Below are 18,495 nucleotides of genomic sequence, written 5' to 3' on the forward strand. Positions count from 1 at the left end.
TTTGGTCCCAGAAAAAGCCTATAGAAGGGGATCAGCAAGGAAGAGCTGCAGAATTGGTGGCTTCCCATGTGTTAGGAAGAGGCGCTTGAGCAAAGCTGCAGTTATTGAACGTGGCAGGCAAGAGCCAGGCACAGCTGCCTTCCCACCTGTATGCCTTCACATGGTCATCGCTTATAAATGCTGCTACGGTTGCAAGCCTCATCGCTTGGATATCAGTTACAGTGACTTGCAGGAAGAATCCGGGGACCGTTCGGGTCTTGGCCGTAGCAAATGAGATTCACCGAACGCAAAATCTTGAACCAAATGATATGCAACTCTGTAGCTCAGAAACTTATGCGTAGAGATTAGTACCGCTGGAAACAGATGAAGTCTGGGTGGATTACTTCCGAATTTTGTTAGTCAGATGATGGGCGTTATGTCAGAATCAGCGTTTCTTTAATTAAAACCCGTGCTCTGTGAGCTCAGACTTCTGGATTCTGCTTTAAGACTGGCTCACCTACCTCTTCTTTAGGCCTCAGCTTTTTGTGAAAATGTCAGCCAAAACTCTTCGGATTGTTCTCAGTGATTTAGCTAGCATTGGTAAAGCACTTTGTCCACCGGCGAAATATCCTTTTAATATTATTAACAATAACAGTTAAAGATTTATTTCAAGAAGAGTCCTTATGGGAGCAAAACATTTACCGCATTGCAATGGGGGCACTCTGTTTGTTTTGAAGAATGACACACAGCTTTTGCACATCATAAAATACCCTGGCTGCAGTTCTTTGGCTGGCTGCACAGTTTAACGCTGTAATGCTGCCGCCGCTTCCAAAAATCGGCGCGTCCCAGTTTGCGGAGTTAGGCAAGATGCAGCCGGGAACCGCGAAGCCTCGTTGTCTCCGTGGAGCGGAGGCACCTCGTAAATCGTGGGAGGTGGAAAATGCTGGCTGGCTGGTTATCGCATCTGACGAGTCCCGCCGGGAGCCGAAGAAACGTTCTTCCGCGGTTTAAATTTCACTGCTCTTCCCAAACACGGACTTTTGCAGGCGGTTGCATAAGAGCTGCAGCAGGCAGGGGGATGAGGAGTGAGCCGCGTTGCTGCTTATGCGAGGAATTTAGTTGTTCGCTTTGCGTGTGTTAAGCGAGAAACAGGATGTCATGTGTCTTCAAGCACCTATTCACCTTACTGCTGCCTGATGCCTCCTCTTTGGTGCTGTAGTAATGGGGTTGAATGGCGTTGTTAGGCGCACGGTTCAAACGGGATGTTGAAATATTCACTGGGTAACAGTTAACGTGGCAGTTTGGGATACGTAATGTTAAAGAGACACCTTCCTTCAAGCGTGTGTAAGGAAATCAGCCTCTAAGCCGGTCGAACCGTCGGCTGGCTGGTTTTGAGCAGCCCGTCCACGGCTAGACTGGACTCACCAAAGCAATGCAGCCCCGCTGCTGTCTTCAGACACACACCAGAAGTGTTTGCAGGCCGGAAAAGAAAATGGTTTGGGTAGCTCTTTCTCAGTCCGGAGGAGCCTTTAAACGGTGTGACAGGTACGTGTCTGTCCAGACAGAGATGCAGATGTCCTGTAGCGGGATGGGAGAGCGCTTGTGAATTTGGTCGCGGGACTGGAGGTTTCCTCTATTACTTGCCGAGCAGAAAAGGAGCCGCAGCATGTAGCACTGAGCATCTTCTTAAGAGCCTGCGAGGCCCATGGTGGCTGAAACATTGGATACAGCTGAAACCAGAAACGGGAACCTCTAGGTTAACAATTCTGTATCGAGACTTCATCAGGGCAGCTCCCCTCTTAGCAGGTGTCCGGTAGCCTCTTCCTCTGCATGTCGTTTTGAGCTGAGGTCTGAGATTTTTGTTCTCCTGGCAAGGATGTCCACAGAGGGGCTTAAACTGCTTATGTGCCGCAGGAAAGCTTGTTCCAACATACACCTTTCTGCAGGATTGAGCACACTCAACGGTGCCTGCGCGAGACGTGCAAATTTTGGCAGATACGTGAGGAGTCGTGGTGTTTGCAGATGTCCTGTCTTTCAAAAAGGAGCTTAATAACAGTCATTATGTTAATGAACGGCCTTTACTTTCAGCTTATGAAGGGAATGTATTGTTAGCAAATACACTTATCTGTGTTTGTTATTAAAATTGGGGTATGTAAAGATGGGGTCTCTATGTGGGTATTCTTTTTCTGAAATTCAACCAGAACAAACGCAATTTTGTTTCGCTCTCTGCAAAGAAGAGGACGATATATTCATTAGCAGCCTGGGTGGCTGTGTGGGAAACTGTCCAAGCGCAGACACCCCCTAGTAAGCACGTAGCGTCGGGCTGGGTATCTGTAAAGCCTCCAGCGTCTGAGCACCTGCCACTGGGTGCTGCGTTTGTCCTCCCCTCACCCTTACGAGAAATTTGGGGTTTTATGCCGATCACTTAAAAAACATCAAGAAAGCGTGGTGTTTGGCGATGCTGTGCACGTCGCAGAGCGACGGGCGGTCCTGCTCTGAACAACCTGCTGAAGGAGTCGACCACGTGTGCGTCCTCTGTCCCTCCGGAGAAGCCCGTCTTTCCAGCCGACTGTTGAGGAAACTCCTGGAAACAAGGTCCCTCCCTAGGAGGGCCCTAAAATTTTGTGTTTTTTCCCTTTCCTGGCTGCCAAGCTGTCCGCCCTACGCTAGGCTGAGTGTTCGTGTTTGTACGCTGGTAACTCTGATTTACCGAAGGCCGGGTTTGTCCTTGCTGAGAGCCCGGAGGATGTGTCCATCTGCTGCAATTCCCTTGTCTTGACCCGCGTGCCTCCCCGGCGGCTTCTGCACCATCCAAGGCATGGTCAGTGCCTGGTGTCCAATGTAGCCCTTTCCTCCTCTGGAAAGTGAGGATAAATTTCCTTAAATTAAGCAATTTGCAGTAGGCATGGAAGAGTCAAACTTCCTCTTTACTTTGAGCCGTTTTGACAGTAAGGCGGCAATAACTGTGCCTTTCTCCCGTGTTTGCCGGCGCAGGGAAGAACGCACGGTTTGGGATTCTGTTGTGCTTGCAGACAGATCGAAGTGAATCGCGCCTGTTTTTTCAGCGCCATCCTCCCACTTCTCCGTGGGGTCGGGGACGGTCGGAAGAGAGAGAAAATACTCTCTCGAGCTAAGGATTAAAACTGGCTGTTCTTCGAGGGGAGAACTGGCGCGTCGTCACGTCGGCCGGGTCCAGGAACCAGCCCTGCAGATTCGTCTTCCGTCCCTTTGGGTTAAGAGGGAGCCCAGCTGTTGTTAGCAAGGAAAACAAGTGACTCAGCCTCCCAGCCCTGCCGGAGCTGCGGTTCCCCCTCCGCCAGCCAAGCCCGGCCCCCGGCAAGGGCTGCTCCGCCGGCTGGCCCTCTCGTGGTCAAAACAGTCAATGTTAATTTTTGTGTTTTCTGAGCGCTAAAGCTTTGAGATGTAAACGCTTCACCCATTTCCCAGGTAGAGTACTCCGTTGTTGCATTAAAGCCGGCATCGGACAACGTTCGTTTTCGAAACAGCCTGAGTGTACAACTGTTTTACTGGTACTTTGACAGCCTGGGTTGTGAATTACTGTTAAAAGCATTGTACATCGTGGCGGTAGCAATGAAGGAATTTTAATTGGCTGCTTTCCCCCCTTTTCATCCTGACTCAGCATGTGGCCTTGCGATTCTTGTTCAAGTTTGTCAAGTTTGTGCGACGAAGCTTTTCCCCATTTCAGGGAAGAGGGGCTGTTTCTCCCCAAATCACAACAATCTGGTTCAACTATGTGACTGTTATTCCAGTCTTAAGTAGTTGTCTTTTTGTGCGCCGTCGTGCGAAGGAGACCTTTGACTGCAACTGTCTCGAAAGCCTCTTGCGGTTTGGAAAGGACGATTTGCAGGAGATGTAATTTCTGCTGCGTGACCGGTTATCCACGGTTTACAAGAGCAAAACTAGCTCAGCCACTAGGTCTCAGCTTTTAGCATCCGTTGGTCTCGTTTGTACAACAAAGCCTCCCCAGCTACCACGCTGCCGTTGGGAAGAGCTACTGTCTCTTATCAGTAGTAGCAGTAACCAGCTAGTCTGGACCTGTGGTTAAACACTCTTAAAATAATTGGGAATAGCCACACGATTTTATCAGAAATTGTTGTACTTGCTTCAGGCATGAGCGAAGCGCTTGCCTTGTCTAGGGCTCTGTTGTGTGTCCATGAAAAATCATGCTGGGCAATTCCTTACTAAATGAAATAACAGATTATTGGAGGGTGTTAATTCAGGGTTTAGCAGTTACTCAAGGGTGTACAACATGTCGTGACGTACTGCCGGTCACCTCTCAGTATCTTAAATTCCCGAAGAAGCAGAAGCTCCCAACTCTTGGCCTTGATTCACACTTTCCATATCTGCCCATGTAGCATCTGATGCTGCTCATAGGTAACACTACTAAAAGCACAGGATGAGTTACCGTATGTTAAAGACTGTCTTGTCAAAGTCTGTCCAGACCAGGCTTGCTGCCATAAAACCGTTATTTTAGCATGTGCTACTATATTAAAACATGTTGATGCTGTTTTAACTTAGCAGCTTGGATGGGATGGCTTGCGATAGCTAATATATGGCAAAATTACACCTCTGCATCTTAATCAAAGCCCAAAGCTCTTCAGACACTCAGGATTAATAAATGATTTTAAAATATTTCTGCTGGATGCATATCGAGTAGAAAATTGGATCAAGAAAGGATGCTTAATTCTTTTGAAGGTTGTTGGCCGATAAATTACTTGTGTTACTTTTTGTTTTCTTTAGATTTTCTCAAGCAGACCACATACGAAGTAGAGGCATTTTTAGAAGCCATTCAGTTCTTCCGTCAGGAGAAAGGCCACTATGGGACGTGGGAAATGATAACTGGCAATGAGAAACAGGTAAAAGAAAATCTTCCTAATTTTTTTTGGCTTTGGCTATGGAGGCTATGAGGATAGTGAAAGTAGAAAGGCCTCTTGGGAAAAAAACCCAGTATTTTTTTAAAGCAAATGCAATATGTAGAAATACCCAAGATACTTCCTTCTGATAAACTTTGAGAATGTAAAAGCATTTTTTTTAATTAACCATGCTGTGAATTTTTACTACAAAGTGAAAGAAAGTGTGCTGCAAAGTAAAGGAGTTGTGCTGCTCAAGCTGGGTTGCAGGGATGACCGCATTTCTACAGGAGGTTCACACATCTACCTTCATTGTATTAGTGCCACAGACTTGGTGAATAAATGCTGGGCCTAAAGCTAAACACTTGCTATCACGTTTGCTGCTGTGCATGGTTTTGTTAAATAATCAGTGAAACCAAAAGTGATAAACACCAGACTCGCAACACACCATGTTTGCATGCAACAAACGCACACTGTTTGCTGGGTTGGGCTGTACTCTTTTCTTTTCTACCCTTTTACAAGCTGCAGGTGAGAGCTATTTTTTTCTTCTTTTGCTACTATCTTTGTTACTAAATGCAACAGTCTGCAGTTACTTTTAGTCTAATGCCTCCAGATGCCATTGCAGCAGATCAGGGTCTGTGAAGGCCAAAATAACAGTGGAGTGTTAATTTTGAAGAATCTCTTCGTTTTGCTTCTCCCCTTTCTTTGCGAGTGAAGTTTTTAGTCCTGAGTGCATAAACTCGTTGATCTAGTTCTCGTGCCAGGCTTCTGAAACAGTGCTGCGTAGTAACAATCACACTTGGACACCAAAAGTTTGCGTACTTCAAAAATTAAGAAATGGGAAGCTAAATTTACCATCTGGATCCATATTTGAGCACCTGAATGAGTAGGCTCGGAGCATGGATGTTAGCTGAAGTAACTCCGTTCATCTCTATGGCATTACTCCAAATGTATTTTAGTGCATCTGAGGTATTACTTAGGCCCTGATTTATGCGTTTTTTCCGAAACACTGAGCACTCAGCAGCAAATATTTACTTCAGTACTAGCTGCTGGGTGTCTTCCTTGATGAAATTTGGCTTCCCTTTGGGAAATTGGAAAAAGCCTGATGGGCAGTTCATGATTCAGGGTTTTGTTTTAACAAACCAGATTATTCTTCTAGGAAAAGTCTACCTTGGAAAGCCTGAAAAATGTGGAAACTGGAGGAGAATCTATAAGCATTATCTTTCCCTGGGCCTTCATGTCAGGGATCAAGGTTTCCTGTCAACGTCTAATAATTAATACCTTAATATAAGGAGTTCCATCATTGCATTGACGAGACTAACTAGGACATAATTCCCTGACACATTTGCAAGGGTTTTTTCTTCTCCCTTCCTCCCTCAAGGTATGGAACTACTATACTGCTAGTTTCACTTGCGTTTTATTTTTCCTGTTGCTTGCCAGCTACTTACTCATAACCCATGTACCTCAAGAGAACCATAATCAGAAGACAATCAGCCTAGTTACGCTATTATCTTCTCAGTAATAATTCATTTTGTAAGCATAGTGTGTTCTCATGCGTGCTTAGACCAAGCATAATAATTGTTTTAGGCAAATACCCAAGCTAAGCGAATGGTTTGGAACGACCAGTCTACAAGTTTGTTGCTATAAAAATTCTGCGCATTGCCAATAAATATAGTCACTGACATTCTTTTACGGTGGCACACAGTCTCACCAGTATTTGCTGAAGTAGTCATTAGCTCAGGCTGTGCTGCTTAGGTACGGGCAACACGGATATAGTAAAGCAAATACTGGGTAGCTCGGCTGAAGACCTGCTAAAAAGTCTTTTGTTTCATAGAAGTTCCTTTCCTTTTTTTTTTCGATCTTTTTCCTTTTTTTACGTTTCGTTACTAACAAAATAAAAATGGAGAAGTAATTCTGCCTGTAGTAAGTGTTGAAGGAGAGGGTCACAAACAGAAAGAGGGAAGACGTTTCACTAAGTAGTGGCTTGGAAATTTTAACAACACTAGTCATGAGTACATCCGCATACTGAGAACATTACAATACTTCAAATTTTCACTAACATAACCCCATTGATCAGTACTACATGAATGCAGAATGACATATTGGTAAATCAAGGATAGCTGGATAAGGGATTAAAAAAAAAACACCTTTAGAGTACACCTTTCAGTAGAGAAATTTAAATCCAATCCAGCACTTAAAAATGCTGCTTGACAGGTCAGACTCTTCGACGTGCGTTTGAGCAGTTGTCACATTTATTATTTGCTTTGTGTCGCCCTGATTTTGCGTTATTCCTGAGTTTAGGACCTGTATTAGGCCACCGTTTTTTGATGGATGCTTGAGGCAGCATAGCTGAACGTGAGTGGCGCTATACCATAAACTATGAGTACTTAACATTGGTAAAACAATGCTTAATAAGTAGGGTATTGCATATTGTATTTCTGTAGGGGCCGTCTTATGCCCAGGAGATACTCTGTTTTACCCTGCGTGGCACGCAGTCAGAGCCCTTACTGACTTTTGCTGTCTAAATTCCTAGGATTTCCCTTACGTTTGATGTTGGTGCCTCACTGGACTCTTGATAGCAGTAAAGGAGGAGCATGTCGCACGGAAGGAGCGTTTCGTGCCTTCCTAGAGCGCTTTGGCAAGGGCAGCAGCGGCAGGAAGCAGCAGCGCTCGCTGACCGCAGTGGCAACTCCAGTACGGGAGGTCGAACGCCAAGAAACGCTGGCAGGCCAGGCGTAATGGAAATATAAAGCTTCTTGGTGCTTTTACTCTCTGCATTTCAGCCGTGGGTGTGTTAGGGCAGTGAGCTTTTGATAAGGACTGTTCGAGGCCCATTGTTGAAGCGAGGAAAAGAGCTGGGTTCAAATACACATTCACTTAGGAAAAAAATCGTTCAAGGGCCCTTAAAGGGGGAGAAGGACTACATACTTTCTCTGCTTTATAGGAACTGTTGAGTAAACTACTTATCCTTCCCCCAGATTAAATGAGAAACATACAGACCCTTAAGGTGTATTTTACCGGCTTTTTTAGGGGGTTATTGTGTCTCTCTGTGATTTGCAGGACGTCCACTGCAGTTCAAAACTTGCCGGAAGCCATGGGCAAATTTGTATGTGCTGTACAGTCCACGTAGATGCCCAGGGTTTCAGGACAGGTGCAAAGCTATATGTGGGTTATCTGCAGTTCTATATAGTGTAATATAGTGTATATAGTGTCTATATAGTGTATATGGTGTATAGAGCGCAGTAATATTGCCTCGGTCTCATAATGTGGTAGCTACGTGTCTGTAACTGCTGGACCAGCAGTTCTTCTAAAGGCTGAACAAACTCAGTTCCCTCAGCTTCTCCTTGTTCGTCATGTGCTCCAGCCCCCAACCATCTTGGTGGCCTCCGCTGGACTCGCTCCAGTCTGTCAGTGTATTTCTTGTACTGGGGAGCCCAAAACTGGACACAGTACTCCAGATGCCATCTGACAAGTGCGGAATGGAGGAAAACGTTGTCTTCCCTCAACCTGCTGGTTACTCTCTTGATGATGCAGCTCGGTCTGCTGTTGGCTTTCGCTGAGGGGGTCACCTTGCTGACGTATGTTGAACTTCTTGTCCACCAGGACCTCTAGGTCCTTTCCTGCAAAATGGCTTTCCAGACAGTTGTCCCCAGTCTGTGCTGGTACATAGGGTTATTCCACCCAGATGCTGGGCTTCATGAGGTGTTTGTCTACCCATTTCTTTAGCCTGTCTAGGTATTGACCAGTCCCCTAAATTGGTATCATCTGCATTCCCAGTCTGATGTCTTTTCTTTCCGAAAGGAACCACCTGCGAGATTGAATTTCCAGTTAGTTGCTTGGATCTGAAAGGGTGACGTGTCCCTTCTACAACCACTGAACTTTATCTCAGACTAAGAAAGTTATCGAGGGAGAAAAGGTACTCAGCATCAATTTAAAAAAACAGGGCAATGACGGACTGACAATATACTTAATTAATAATCAAGAAATGGGACAGCAATAACTTCTTCTAGTCTTCCTACCCGCCAGCATGAACGCTGATGTGTAGAAGTCTCTTTGACACTTTGCTCCCCGCCACTTTCTGCTGTGGTACGTCTTGGTCACAGAGGGCAATCATTATATTGACTTAAGTTACTGTAGGTACCTAGCTCAGGTGTGATTTAAAGAAGCATTATTAGGATATGCTACATGCCCTAGGTATTGCGTGGAGAGAAGAAGATATCTCCAAGGGGGACAAATCAGTGTACTCATTATCTACTGAAAGCAGATGGTATAAATACCTGACTCACACTCGGACAGTGTATTTGTTACCTGTGATTAATGGAGGAATGCATAGAAAAAAAAAATCACTTTTGAGAGCCAGCGGGCAGACAGTGTTGCCTGCATGTCACTGCTGCTGTCTGCCGGCTGTGTTTTTGTGTGCTGAACTTTCATCTGACTCTGATGCCTGGGTGAGATTTTACTCATCCTTTAACCATAGGCACCACAACCTGTGCCAGCTATAGCAACTATGCCATGCTAGCGCTGATTGACGTACTGCGAAGCTGCCTGTGACTCCTTGCAACACTTGCTTTTCAGGGCTGGGGGAGACTGAGGATTAAGGTTCACTTCATCCAAGTGAAGGTTAAGGTTCACATCATCCAAGTGAAGAGTTTGTCTCCAGCGCCAATATCTATTTTGTTGAGCCTGAAATCTGTTTCACTAGTGATTTTGGAGAACATCTTTGAATGTTATATATTTCATACAGTTTTTGTTCAAGAATCTGGAGGTGTTGGAAGAAGACTTTAATGTTTACATGTTCTAAAATCTGAACATTTTACTGTTTTTAGTTGTCTCTTACTGACAAAACTAATTGAAAAGTTTTTCACAAACTCCAGCAGTTATTCATTTGATCCCTTTTGCCTCAGGATTAGCCTGGAGCTAATGAATCTTATAGCTTGTGCTATATGTTAAAAAATGAAAAAAAAACCCCAGATAAATAGAATTATTCTTCTGTCCCCTCTCCTAGTCTTACTGGGATCTCCTTCTATTTCTGTTTGACTTGTAAGGTTAGTGCTCATCAGAAGCAGTCCTAGAGATCCACATTGGTACGTTCATGTCTGTCTTTTTTGGGCCCAGCATCTTCCCATTAGAAGCATCCTTTGTCTGACAGCTCTTTTGAACAATTTCTCCTCAGATGACTGCTCTGGGATGGTGTGAGTGTCCCAGAACAAGGTCAGTTTGGGGAAGCAGCAGTCAATAAACTAACTTTTCAACTATTTTTGATCTGATTGCTCAGCTGATATAAATCATTTTGATTTTCACGTGCCAATGACATAACAGCATGTAGTAAATTTTGAAGTCACTTATGAGTGGGAGTGTCTTAAGTCTATCTGTTGTCAATCGTTGCATGGTCTCTGAAATCGTTTTCCTGAAAAACGCTTCAGATGAAATGCATGGAGCTTCCCTCAGGCATACCTAGTATTTTAAATACAGTCCTCCTGGCAACCTGGGATAGCTAAGCAGTTGTATATTTGGGATTGCCTGTGTTTGAACATCATTCTGTAACGCAGGCACACATTTTTCAGATGAAGGACAGAGAGTGAACGTGTCATTTTAAACTTTTGGTCATGCAGATCTTAAGCAACCTTGTGATGGAGGAACTCCTACCTAACCTTCAGACGATGATTCTACCTAAAATGAAAGGAAAGAGGAATGATAGGAAGCGGGCCTGGTTTGGTGTAAGTACTGATATTTGGAGAGTAGTTATTTCTCATAGCAGTTGTCTCTGTGTGCAACTCCTGATCTGTGCTTATTAATTTAATTTGGTTTTAGATTGTGGAAGAAACATATGGCTTAGTCCAGCAGCAGGTTTCAGAAGGATTAAGTACCTTGAAAGAAGAATGCAGAGATTTTGCAAAAACTCTTGAAGGGACTATTCGCTCGGATATGGATCAGATTCTGAACTCAAAGAACTTCTTAGCTGGAAAAATCAAAGGTTAGTGGGGGAACATATGTGTTTTGGAGCAATTCTTTAATGTTTCCCGTTGTGCTGCTTACATTACCAGATGTCGTTGTGTTGAAATAGCTTGTGTGTTCTGAAAATCCAACCGGAGATACTGATTTTCAGAAAACACTGAAGGCCTTGAACTTCTGCTGCCTTTGGTGGGAATTGATACCTGTGGCAACTCTATCTGTGAAAATGCAAAGTCGTTTCCGGTTGGAGACAGAGCTGGCAGGTGTTGAATATTCTATTTAGAGTTGCTAATTCTGCTTTCATTTTCACTTAGAGAACCCTTTTATAATGAAGATACAGGTTACATGAGCAAAATTTAAAACGTAGTGGTTTTGATCTGATGGCTAATAATGCTTCACAAAAACAGGTTCTGATTAAGTGACAGGTTCTTAGGCTGCCGAAGAATACTTAAACCGAAGGGCTTCTTAGATGGTTTAAAAGTAACGTGGAATGAAAAATTCTAATGTTGCTAAGAATATAAAAGTGAGTGTAAAAAGCAGACAAAACATTAGCTGATGCTGCTTAAGCTAGCAAACAAGAGCTGGCAATAAACAGCTGAGAATTCAGGAGCTGTTTTGTTAAATCTCAGGATGTTGTGTTGAAATTCCCACGTAATGGAGTAGGATGCTTTCACTGAACTGGAAAGCAACGAGTTCAGGTAACTCCTTATGCAATGTGTTAAAAGCCACAACGTCCATGCTCTATACAAACCTCCCAGTATTTACCAATATTTACTGCTGCCTCTCTTCTCTCACAGTGCAGCCAACCTGCTAGAGTTAGGTTAGGTGGGGCTTGGGAAAAGGTGTTTCGTTGTCACTCTTGAAACCATAAACAGGCCTTTCATCTTCGAGGAGGTATGACTATAGTGAAAAATACTGGGTCACGTACTCCATTCTAAAATGGATCGGTTCAGATGACGTTTTTCACTGTGTCTATTAGTGGCTTAAGATGCATCCATTGTGTTGTCTGACACTGCAGCCATTGTTTCTGAGCCTGCCCAGAAGTGCTGCACAGAAAATATCCAGCCATTTCTCACTTCCATACTGGAGGAGCTCATGGGCCCGGTGAGTTCTGGATTCACCGAAGTCCGCTCACTTTTTGATAAAGAAGTTAATGAAATCATCCAAAACTTCCAGAAGACAAATGATATCACAAAATTAAAGGAGGTAAGTAAGACAAGATTCTGGATTCTTTTACACTGGCATGAGGACTTTCTAGCTAGAACCTAACTGACAGCATTTTGTGCTGTCCTGGGTTGTAGTACAGTAGTGCTTGTTTTTGTCATTTAAAAAGTATCGTGGTATTTGTGCACTTAGGCTGTAAGAGTGTCAGAATTTGTTTAGGGCTGCTGTTACCCTCTATGTTAAAGATTCAACTGAGGTTGCTTACTCTCTAAACCTGTTCTTCCCTCGTTGAAATGCAGAACGTGGACCAGCTTATGAGCCTACCGTTCAACTCTGTGAAAATGGAGCCTTGTTATCTGAAAGTGAACCTCCTCCAGGAACTGCTTCAGGACCTCAAGAGTCGCTTCAAGGTCTATCACGTTGATTTTGTGGTTCAGAGGACGCAGAACTTCATGCAAGAGGTACTGTAAGATCCAGTTTTTCCTTCTGGAAAAATCCTACCTGGAACATGTTAGGTTTGTCCTTCTAACTCACTTCAAAGTAATCATGATAAAAAGCTGTGCAAGAGGCTGGAATACATCTCAAAGTACAGATAGCAATACCTAGTGAAATCACAGTTAGAAGCTCAGTTCCATATTTATATTTGTGAGGTTGCGTGTGTGTGAGTCTTTCAGTAAGGCACCATAGTTTTGAATAAATCATCTCTTCGTCTGAACCTTGAAGTTGTGAACTCTTAGTGTTTCAGCACTCAGGTGAGTTGTGCTTGTACCAACAGGGTGGCTAAAAATCTGCCTGATTGCATTCTCAAGGGTTGATTTTTCAGGAAAGGTCTTAAATTTATTTTTACAAAAATGTAACGTCTCTTCCTTTGGTAGTTTGATCTCTCGTGAATATACAGTAAGGCAGTAAGTGTTAGTAGAAATGGGCAATTGCTTGGACACTGATGACATCTAAGGATACACCTGCATGTAGATCCAAGTTCAGTTTTCATCTGAATGGCTGAGGTGACTGCATCATTTGGGATGACAAAGGAACATCTTTTTTCCTCCTCCAGTGTGTATTTGTATAGGCTTTAATTTTTTTTTTTTTTGCTTTTATTTCTTCTGGATGCCTGGCCAGGAATCTATTAGGAGCTGGCCAGTCAGCTCCTTTTGATTGCCAGAGTGCAGAGCACATTAGGCCTTGTAGCTCTCTTTTGAATTCTGAGATTCTGATCAGTAGCTGAGGAACGAAATAATCCATTATGTAGTCTCAGAAAGTGGAACTGGTATGGTTCTGTGGAGTGGGAATCATGACTATGGAAATCGAGTCTCTAGCACAGTGCTTTCCTAAAAGCAGCTTTTCTAAGAACAGGAATGATCAGCAGCCACAGAATTATTGAGAAATAAAATCCTGTTTTCATGACTGGTCTTTCAGGAGACCATTCCAAAATGCTGCTCAAATAAAATGTCTTTAAGTGAAGACCGTGAGTCAAAACAAAGACGTGTACAGAAAATATATCCCCTACAAGCCAAGTTTTTTCTGAAGGGAACATGAGTCAAAGTTCATGGTAAATAACTTAAGTGAGAGTACAAGTTATTCTGCCAATGCTGTTATTGCTCCTCTCTCTTTAAAAGGCTGTTATTTTTCTCATAAAAATAGTGAGTAGTTTCACTTTGTGTCAGCGGACATGTAATATCTATTCCGTTAACAAGTATGCTCAGGCGTGTCTAAGGTCATGTTGTCTCAATTTAAAAGAAGCGCTTGGCTTTATCCTAACTCGCTTGGTAAGAACCAGGTAGGTGGAATAGGTTTCCTTCTCTGAATGCATAGTTAAAGGCTTGAAAGCTTGGCATCCAGTAGTGACTAATTTTCTGGAATTTGGGAGCTAAAAGCTCAACTGGCATAAATAAGGTGGCTCCAATGACTTTGCTAGAGCTATGCTAATTTCTGATGTGGTCCAAATAAAAATTCAGATAAAAAGTGAGTACTTCAATTAGTGTCAAATGTAGTGCTCAAATTGTTCCTCTCTCTTTTTTTTTTTTTTTAATCTTGCCGTGCATGAGCCTTTACTGTACGGCCTTATGATGCATGCACAAATTGAGTAAACGTCCATCTTCTCCATTTACATGTACAGATACAGTTTGTATAGTCTAATCCCATGTTAGCTGCAAAGTTAGTTATAAAAATTGCTTTTTGAAATTTGTCATAGCTTATATTCATTCATAAAAGTATTTCTAACCAAGGAGGAAATAAAAGCGTATCTTATCCATAAGCATGTACGTACTCATTTACAAACCACAAAAAGTTCACTGAATAGCGTACGGCTATCTGTGCAGACTGACTTGGTTGTTCCTGAGTGATGCAAAGGGAGACATAGCAGTATCGACGGCTTCTTTGTAGATGTTCCTGTACCTCTCCAATAAGAATAGATTAAAATTTGAATTGAAACACTTAGCTAGAAGATGCAAACTTTCATTAGGTAGAAATAATTACCACTCGGAGCACTGTTTTTCTGAAATATGTTTTCAGAGTAGCGGGTTATTTTTAATGAATCACTAGATAACCTGAAAATAGGGCAAATACCAGCCTAATAATTCAATGAGAAATTATTGCGCTCTGTGAGATGAGCCTGCAAAATACTTTTGCTAGTAAGTGTTATTTCACGTAAAATACTAGGCTGAATTGCAGCAGCAAAACCACAATTTTTGGACAAAATAAGGTCAATCTTTGGATAAATGTGGTGATATTACTGTTTGTTTAGTTATAGCAGCAGCACTCTCTGGTATTGACCCGACTCTAAACTTAAAATAGAAGTTGAGATCATTTCATTTTCTTGTTCTCTTCCATGAGTGTAAGATCTCCTTTTTGTTTCTCAATCGTAAAATAAAGTGTAGAAATCTAAAATAAACAAAGGCTTTTCTTCCCCTTCCACGATCATTTTAAGTACTTGAAAACGTTTATTGGTTTTAGGCAGATTATTCTTTCTCCATTTCACCTTCACAAAAGTACAACTTACATTAATAGTTACATTTATCATACTTCTTTATGTATGTAGGAATTTTCTGTTACTGGAAAACTACGGTTCATAAGCCTTGATCTTTAACAGATTTATTATTATTTTTCTTAGCTGATGGAAAATGCAGTTTATACTTTTGAGCAGTTGTTCTCTCCAAGTCGCCAAGCTGACTCAGCAAAAGTTGCAACAACCATTGAAAAAGTCAAGCTGAGAGTACTGAAGGTAAATATTATTGCAGCATTTGTGCAGGAAAACCTGTCTTTTAGGAAACTGAGAATATCTTTTACATGAATTTATTTCAGTATTTGAAAGAAGCAATGTCTTACCGTCCAGTGGAAAGTATTGATTTGGTGGCACTTAGCAAATGCATAGATGAAGTGAAAAATCAGTGGAAAAACTGCATCTTTTTTTTTAAAGTAAATGACTTGAAGTAGCAGTAAGAGTGACTTTGGAGATGCTAAGTAATCCTCATAGTTTGGAGGGTAAAAACCCTAGTTCTGGGCAGACAGATGTAAAAGTGTATACGTGTGCCGTCCTGTTAACTGCAATTAAATCAGATGGAGATGATCTAGGCAAATAATATTAGTTTTATAATTAGCCTGCCCCTAGTATTTCCGTTAGCCTCAGAAGAGGCAGCGCTTAAATCCCTGAGAGAGCAATCACTGGGCTGTTTCTAGCCCAGGCAGAAAAAAATGAAGGGAAAGCAATCACACGAAACCTGATCTCACAGGATTTTTGCAAAAGCTGAAATAATCTGCATGAGAATTCAAACCCAGAGTGCTCCTGTGATGGGGTATTCTTTGGGATTCGCCTATCCCCAGTTACATGTCAACAAGAACCAGTTCCTCCTGTTAATTATTAATAGTGCCAAACACATTTTGGTTTGTTTCTCTTTTTGTCTCTTTTTGACAGCAATATGATTATGACAGCAGCACTGTCCGGAAGAAAATATTTCAAGAGGCATTGATACAGATTACTTTGCCCACCATGCAGAAGACACTGGCTTCAACATGCAAACCAGTAAGTTACGTTACTGCTCTGTGGTTAAAAAAAGAGTGATAAAAGGCAATGAGGGATTAACACCTTGGCAGTAAATCCTAAACTATCTCCCCTCAGGGAGTTGCGTAGATTGGCTGCCTACTTGGCCAAATGATGCTTAGATTTGCCAGTTTGTGCATTGATGTGGCAGGATGAGAGATGTGGAGTCCAGTGCACAGATTTCAGGAAACAGGGCAACTGTATATACAACTTTCTTTCTCAAAGATTATGGCAGACCTGTGCCCCTCCTGGTTTTATTTCTTCCTTAGAGACCTGGAGTCCCCTCAAATCGGACTCTTTTCCCTATCTGACAGGCATGACTCCAAGTTATGAGCCTGTCCTTGTCTTTGGCAGCCCTGCTGTAAACCCAGCAAGCTGCAATTTGGTCGCTCAGAGAGGGAGCTTTCCTCTTCAGTGGAGCCCAGCGGATCTGCTGTGAATATAGGCAGCTCCGCTGATGACCCCCTTCAATGCCGAGGACCAGCGTGGGCAACCAATACCAACTAAGTTTCATGGAGATGTAATCAGTGTGGCTACATCAGGGGCCAGTTCCTGTGTTCATGTTGCCTCAAAATAAATAGCTGGCTCAAAATAAATAGTCTTTCACTCAGATTTGCCATGGGCTTCACGTGGAGCCCTTGTTGTAGGCTGTGCATGCTGTCCTCTTGCAGTTTCACTGTACCTGCTGAAAGGTTACTGCCCTCAGCCATCCTGGCCTCTCTGCCCTTTTGTTTCCCTGACATTCAGCAGTTCCCCGAGGCTGTAGGCTATCACCTATGCTGCACTGCTCATGCTGATCCTCTCTCCCTTGTTTCAGGTTTTAAAAACAATTTCAACAACAAGTGTTTTGTCAAGTTACGCTTGTGAGTCTTTGAGTATGGGTCACTACAATTTATAACTTCAAAAAATATATTCAAAATTGCTCTCTTCTGTATGTCATTCTGCTTTCTTTCGTATCCCCAAAATAATAGTCTTTACTGTCTGTAGAGTGTCAGCAGTGCCTTCAAAACATGGCATCTATGCACAGGAGTAAGAAAGGAAACAAAAGCATTTCATCACCTTGAATATACTGGGGAGTGGAGTCCCGTACGTTGTCTCTGCTAGACAGGGAGAGAGGAAGCAGTGATGGGGCAAGCTTCCCACAAGCATTTGTGCCTCTGCATAGATTAGCAGCCAGCTCTGGAAGCAACCGTGTAGCGTAGTTTACTTGCCCCTTCAGGCCTTGGCCTCCTACTAGAAAACCAACAAATATGTTTGTCTGAAGGCTCCTCTTTTAGAAGTGGGCAGAGGTCACTTCACTTACTTTTTATAGACCACCAAGCAGCTTCCTAGTGATAATGACTCAATTACTGTCTAGACGTAAACTATTATATATAAATCAGTAAGCTAAAAACATTACACGCCTATTAAAAAAACAAAAACACTGTTATCTCCCATGCTTACCATGAATTTGCCTCCCAGGACAAACAATGACTGAGGCACTTCCTCACCAGCTATTTATATCAGAAGTATTTATTACCGTGCAGATGACAATGATCTATAGCGCTTATAAATGTAACTGTAGTGAAAAAATACTGTTGATAAATGCATAATAAATTGTGAACATATATAGTTCATTTAGTCATAGTTCGAATAGTTTGCCTCAAGAGACAGCAAGGAGCATTGCAAGACCTGCTAGATGGCATCTCCAAGGTTCCCTGTTGAAGTTAGACACTCAATATGCCTCAGCCACATTTTTATGCTTCTGTTCCTTTCTTGTGTGCCTGCACAGGAGCTGCAGAAATACGAACAGTTCATTTTTGCTGATTACACTAGCGTGATCCAAGTAGAGAACGTCTATGAGGAGATTTTGTATCAGACACTGCTTGAAGAAACCCTGAAAGGTAAGAATACTTTTGAGGTCACAGTAACAACGTTCAGACCGGCGGCCTGTGAGCTCTCGCTTCAGGGCTTTCAAGAGCCCTAACCTGGCTACTTCAGATCCAGGTCCCAACTTTCCCAAAGATTCGCGGTTAAGATGCTTCCGTGTTCTGGTTCAGCTCATTGAAGAAGCGTGGCAAGCCCCAAAACCTGAATCCATATGGAAACTTTATTAAGCTTGGGATACTCAGAGTGTTTTCTAACAAAATAATTATGCCACCCTTTACTTTTTCTTGACTCCATGGGCAAGGAGTGAAGTTATGCTCAGAATTTGGTATTTGCAAAGACTTGGTGACATCTAATGGCAGTGAAAACGAATTTCCCAAAATAAAATGTACTGCTGGATGCACTTTCCGGTAAATCACTGATGCCAGTGCAGTACTCTCTGCAGATCTCTCTGTTTTTCTGTCAGAAAATAAAACCATTCCTGGTGGTATATAGAGATACATAAAATATTTATATCTCCTTGTTTCTGTTGGTCTGTCTATACACAAGATAAAAGACAACCTTCACCACAGGAAGTTTTAATAGCCCCTTTGTGGTGCTACCACTCCAAAATCTCAGTATAATATA

At 42.7% G+C, this 18,495-nt stretch overlaps 1 protein-coding gene across 1 annotated transcript in view; it reads left to right on the forward strand.

Annotated features, from left to right (window-relative positions):
- Positions 1–18,495, forward strand: part of NIBAN1 (niban apoptosis regulator 1) — a 63,422-nt gene that overhangs the window by 40,209 nt on the left and 4,718 nt on the right. The window contains exons 6-13 of the mRNA XM_068953532.1: positions 4,741–4,856; positions 10,463–10,567; positions 10,662–10,824; positions 11,821–12,008; positions 12,266–12,427; positions 15,076–15,186; positions 15,877–15,984; positions 17,774–17,885. Of these exons, the coding sequence (XP_068809633.1) occupies positions 4,741–4,856; positions 10,463–10,567; positions 10,662–10,824; positions 11,821–12,008; positions 12,266–12,427; positions 15,076–15,186; positions 15,877–15,984; positions 17,774–17,885 (1,065 nt within the window). The remainder of the gene's footprint in view (positions 1–4,740; positions 4,857–10,462; positions 10,568–10,661; positions 10,825–11,820; positions 12,009–12,265; positions 12,428–15,075; positions 15,187–15,876; positions 15,985–17,773; positions 17,886–18,495) is intronic.

Source organism: Struthio camelus, chromosome 8, assembly GCF_040807025.1.
Source record: "Struthio camelus isolate bStrCam1 chromosome 8, bStrCam1.hap1, whole genome shotgun sequence".
Classification (NCBI taxonomy): domain Eukaryota; kingdom Metazoa; phylum Chordata; class Aves; order Struthioniformes; family Struthionidae; genus Struthio; species Struthio camelus.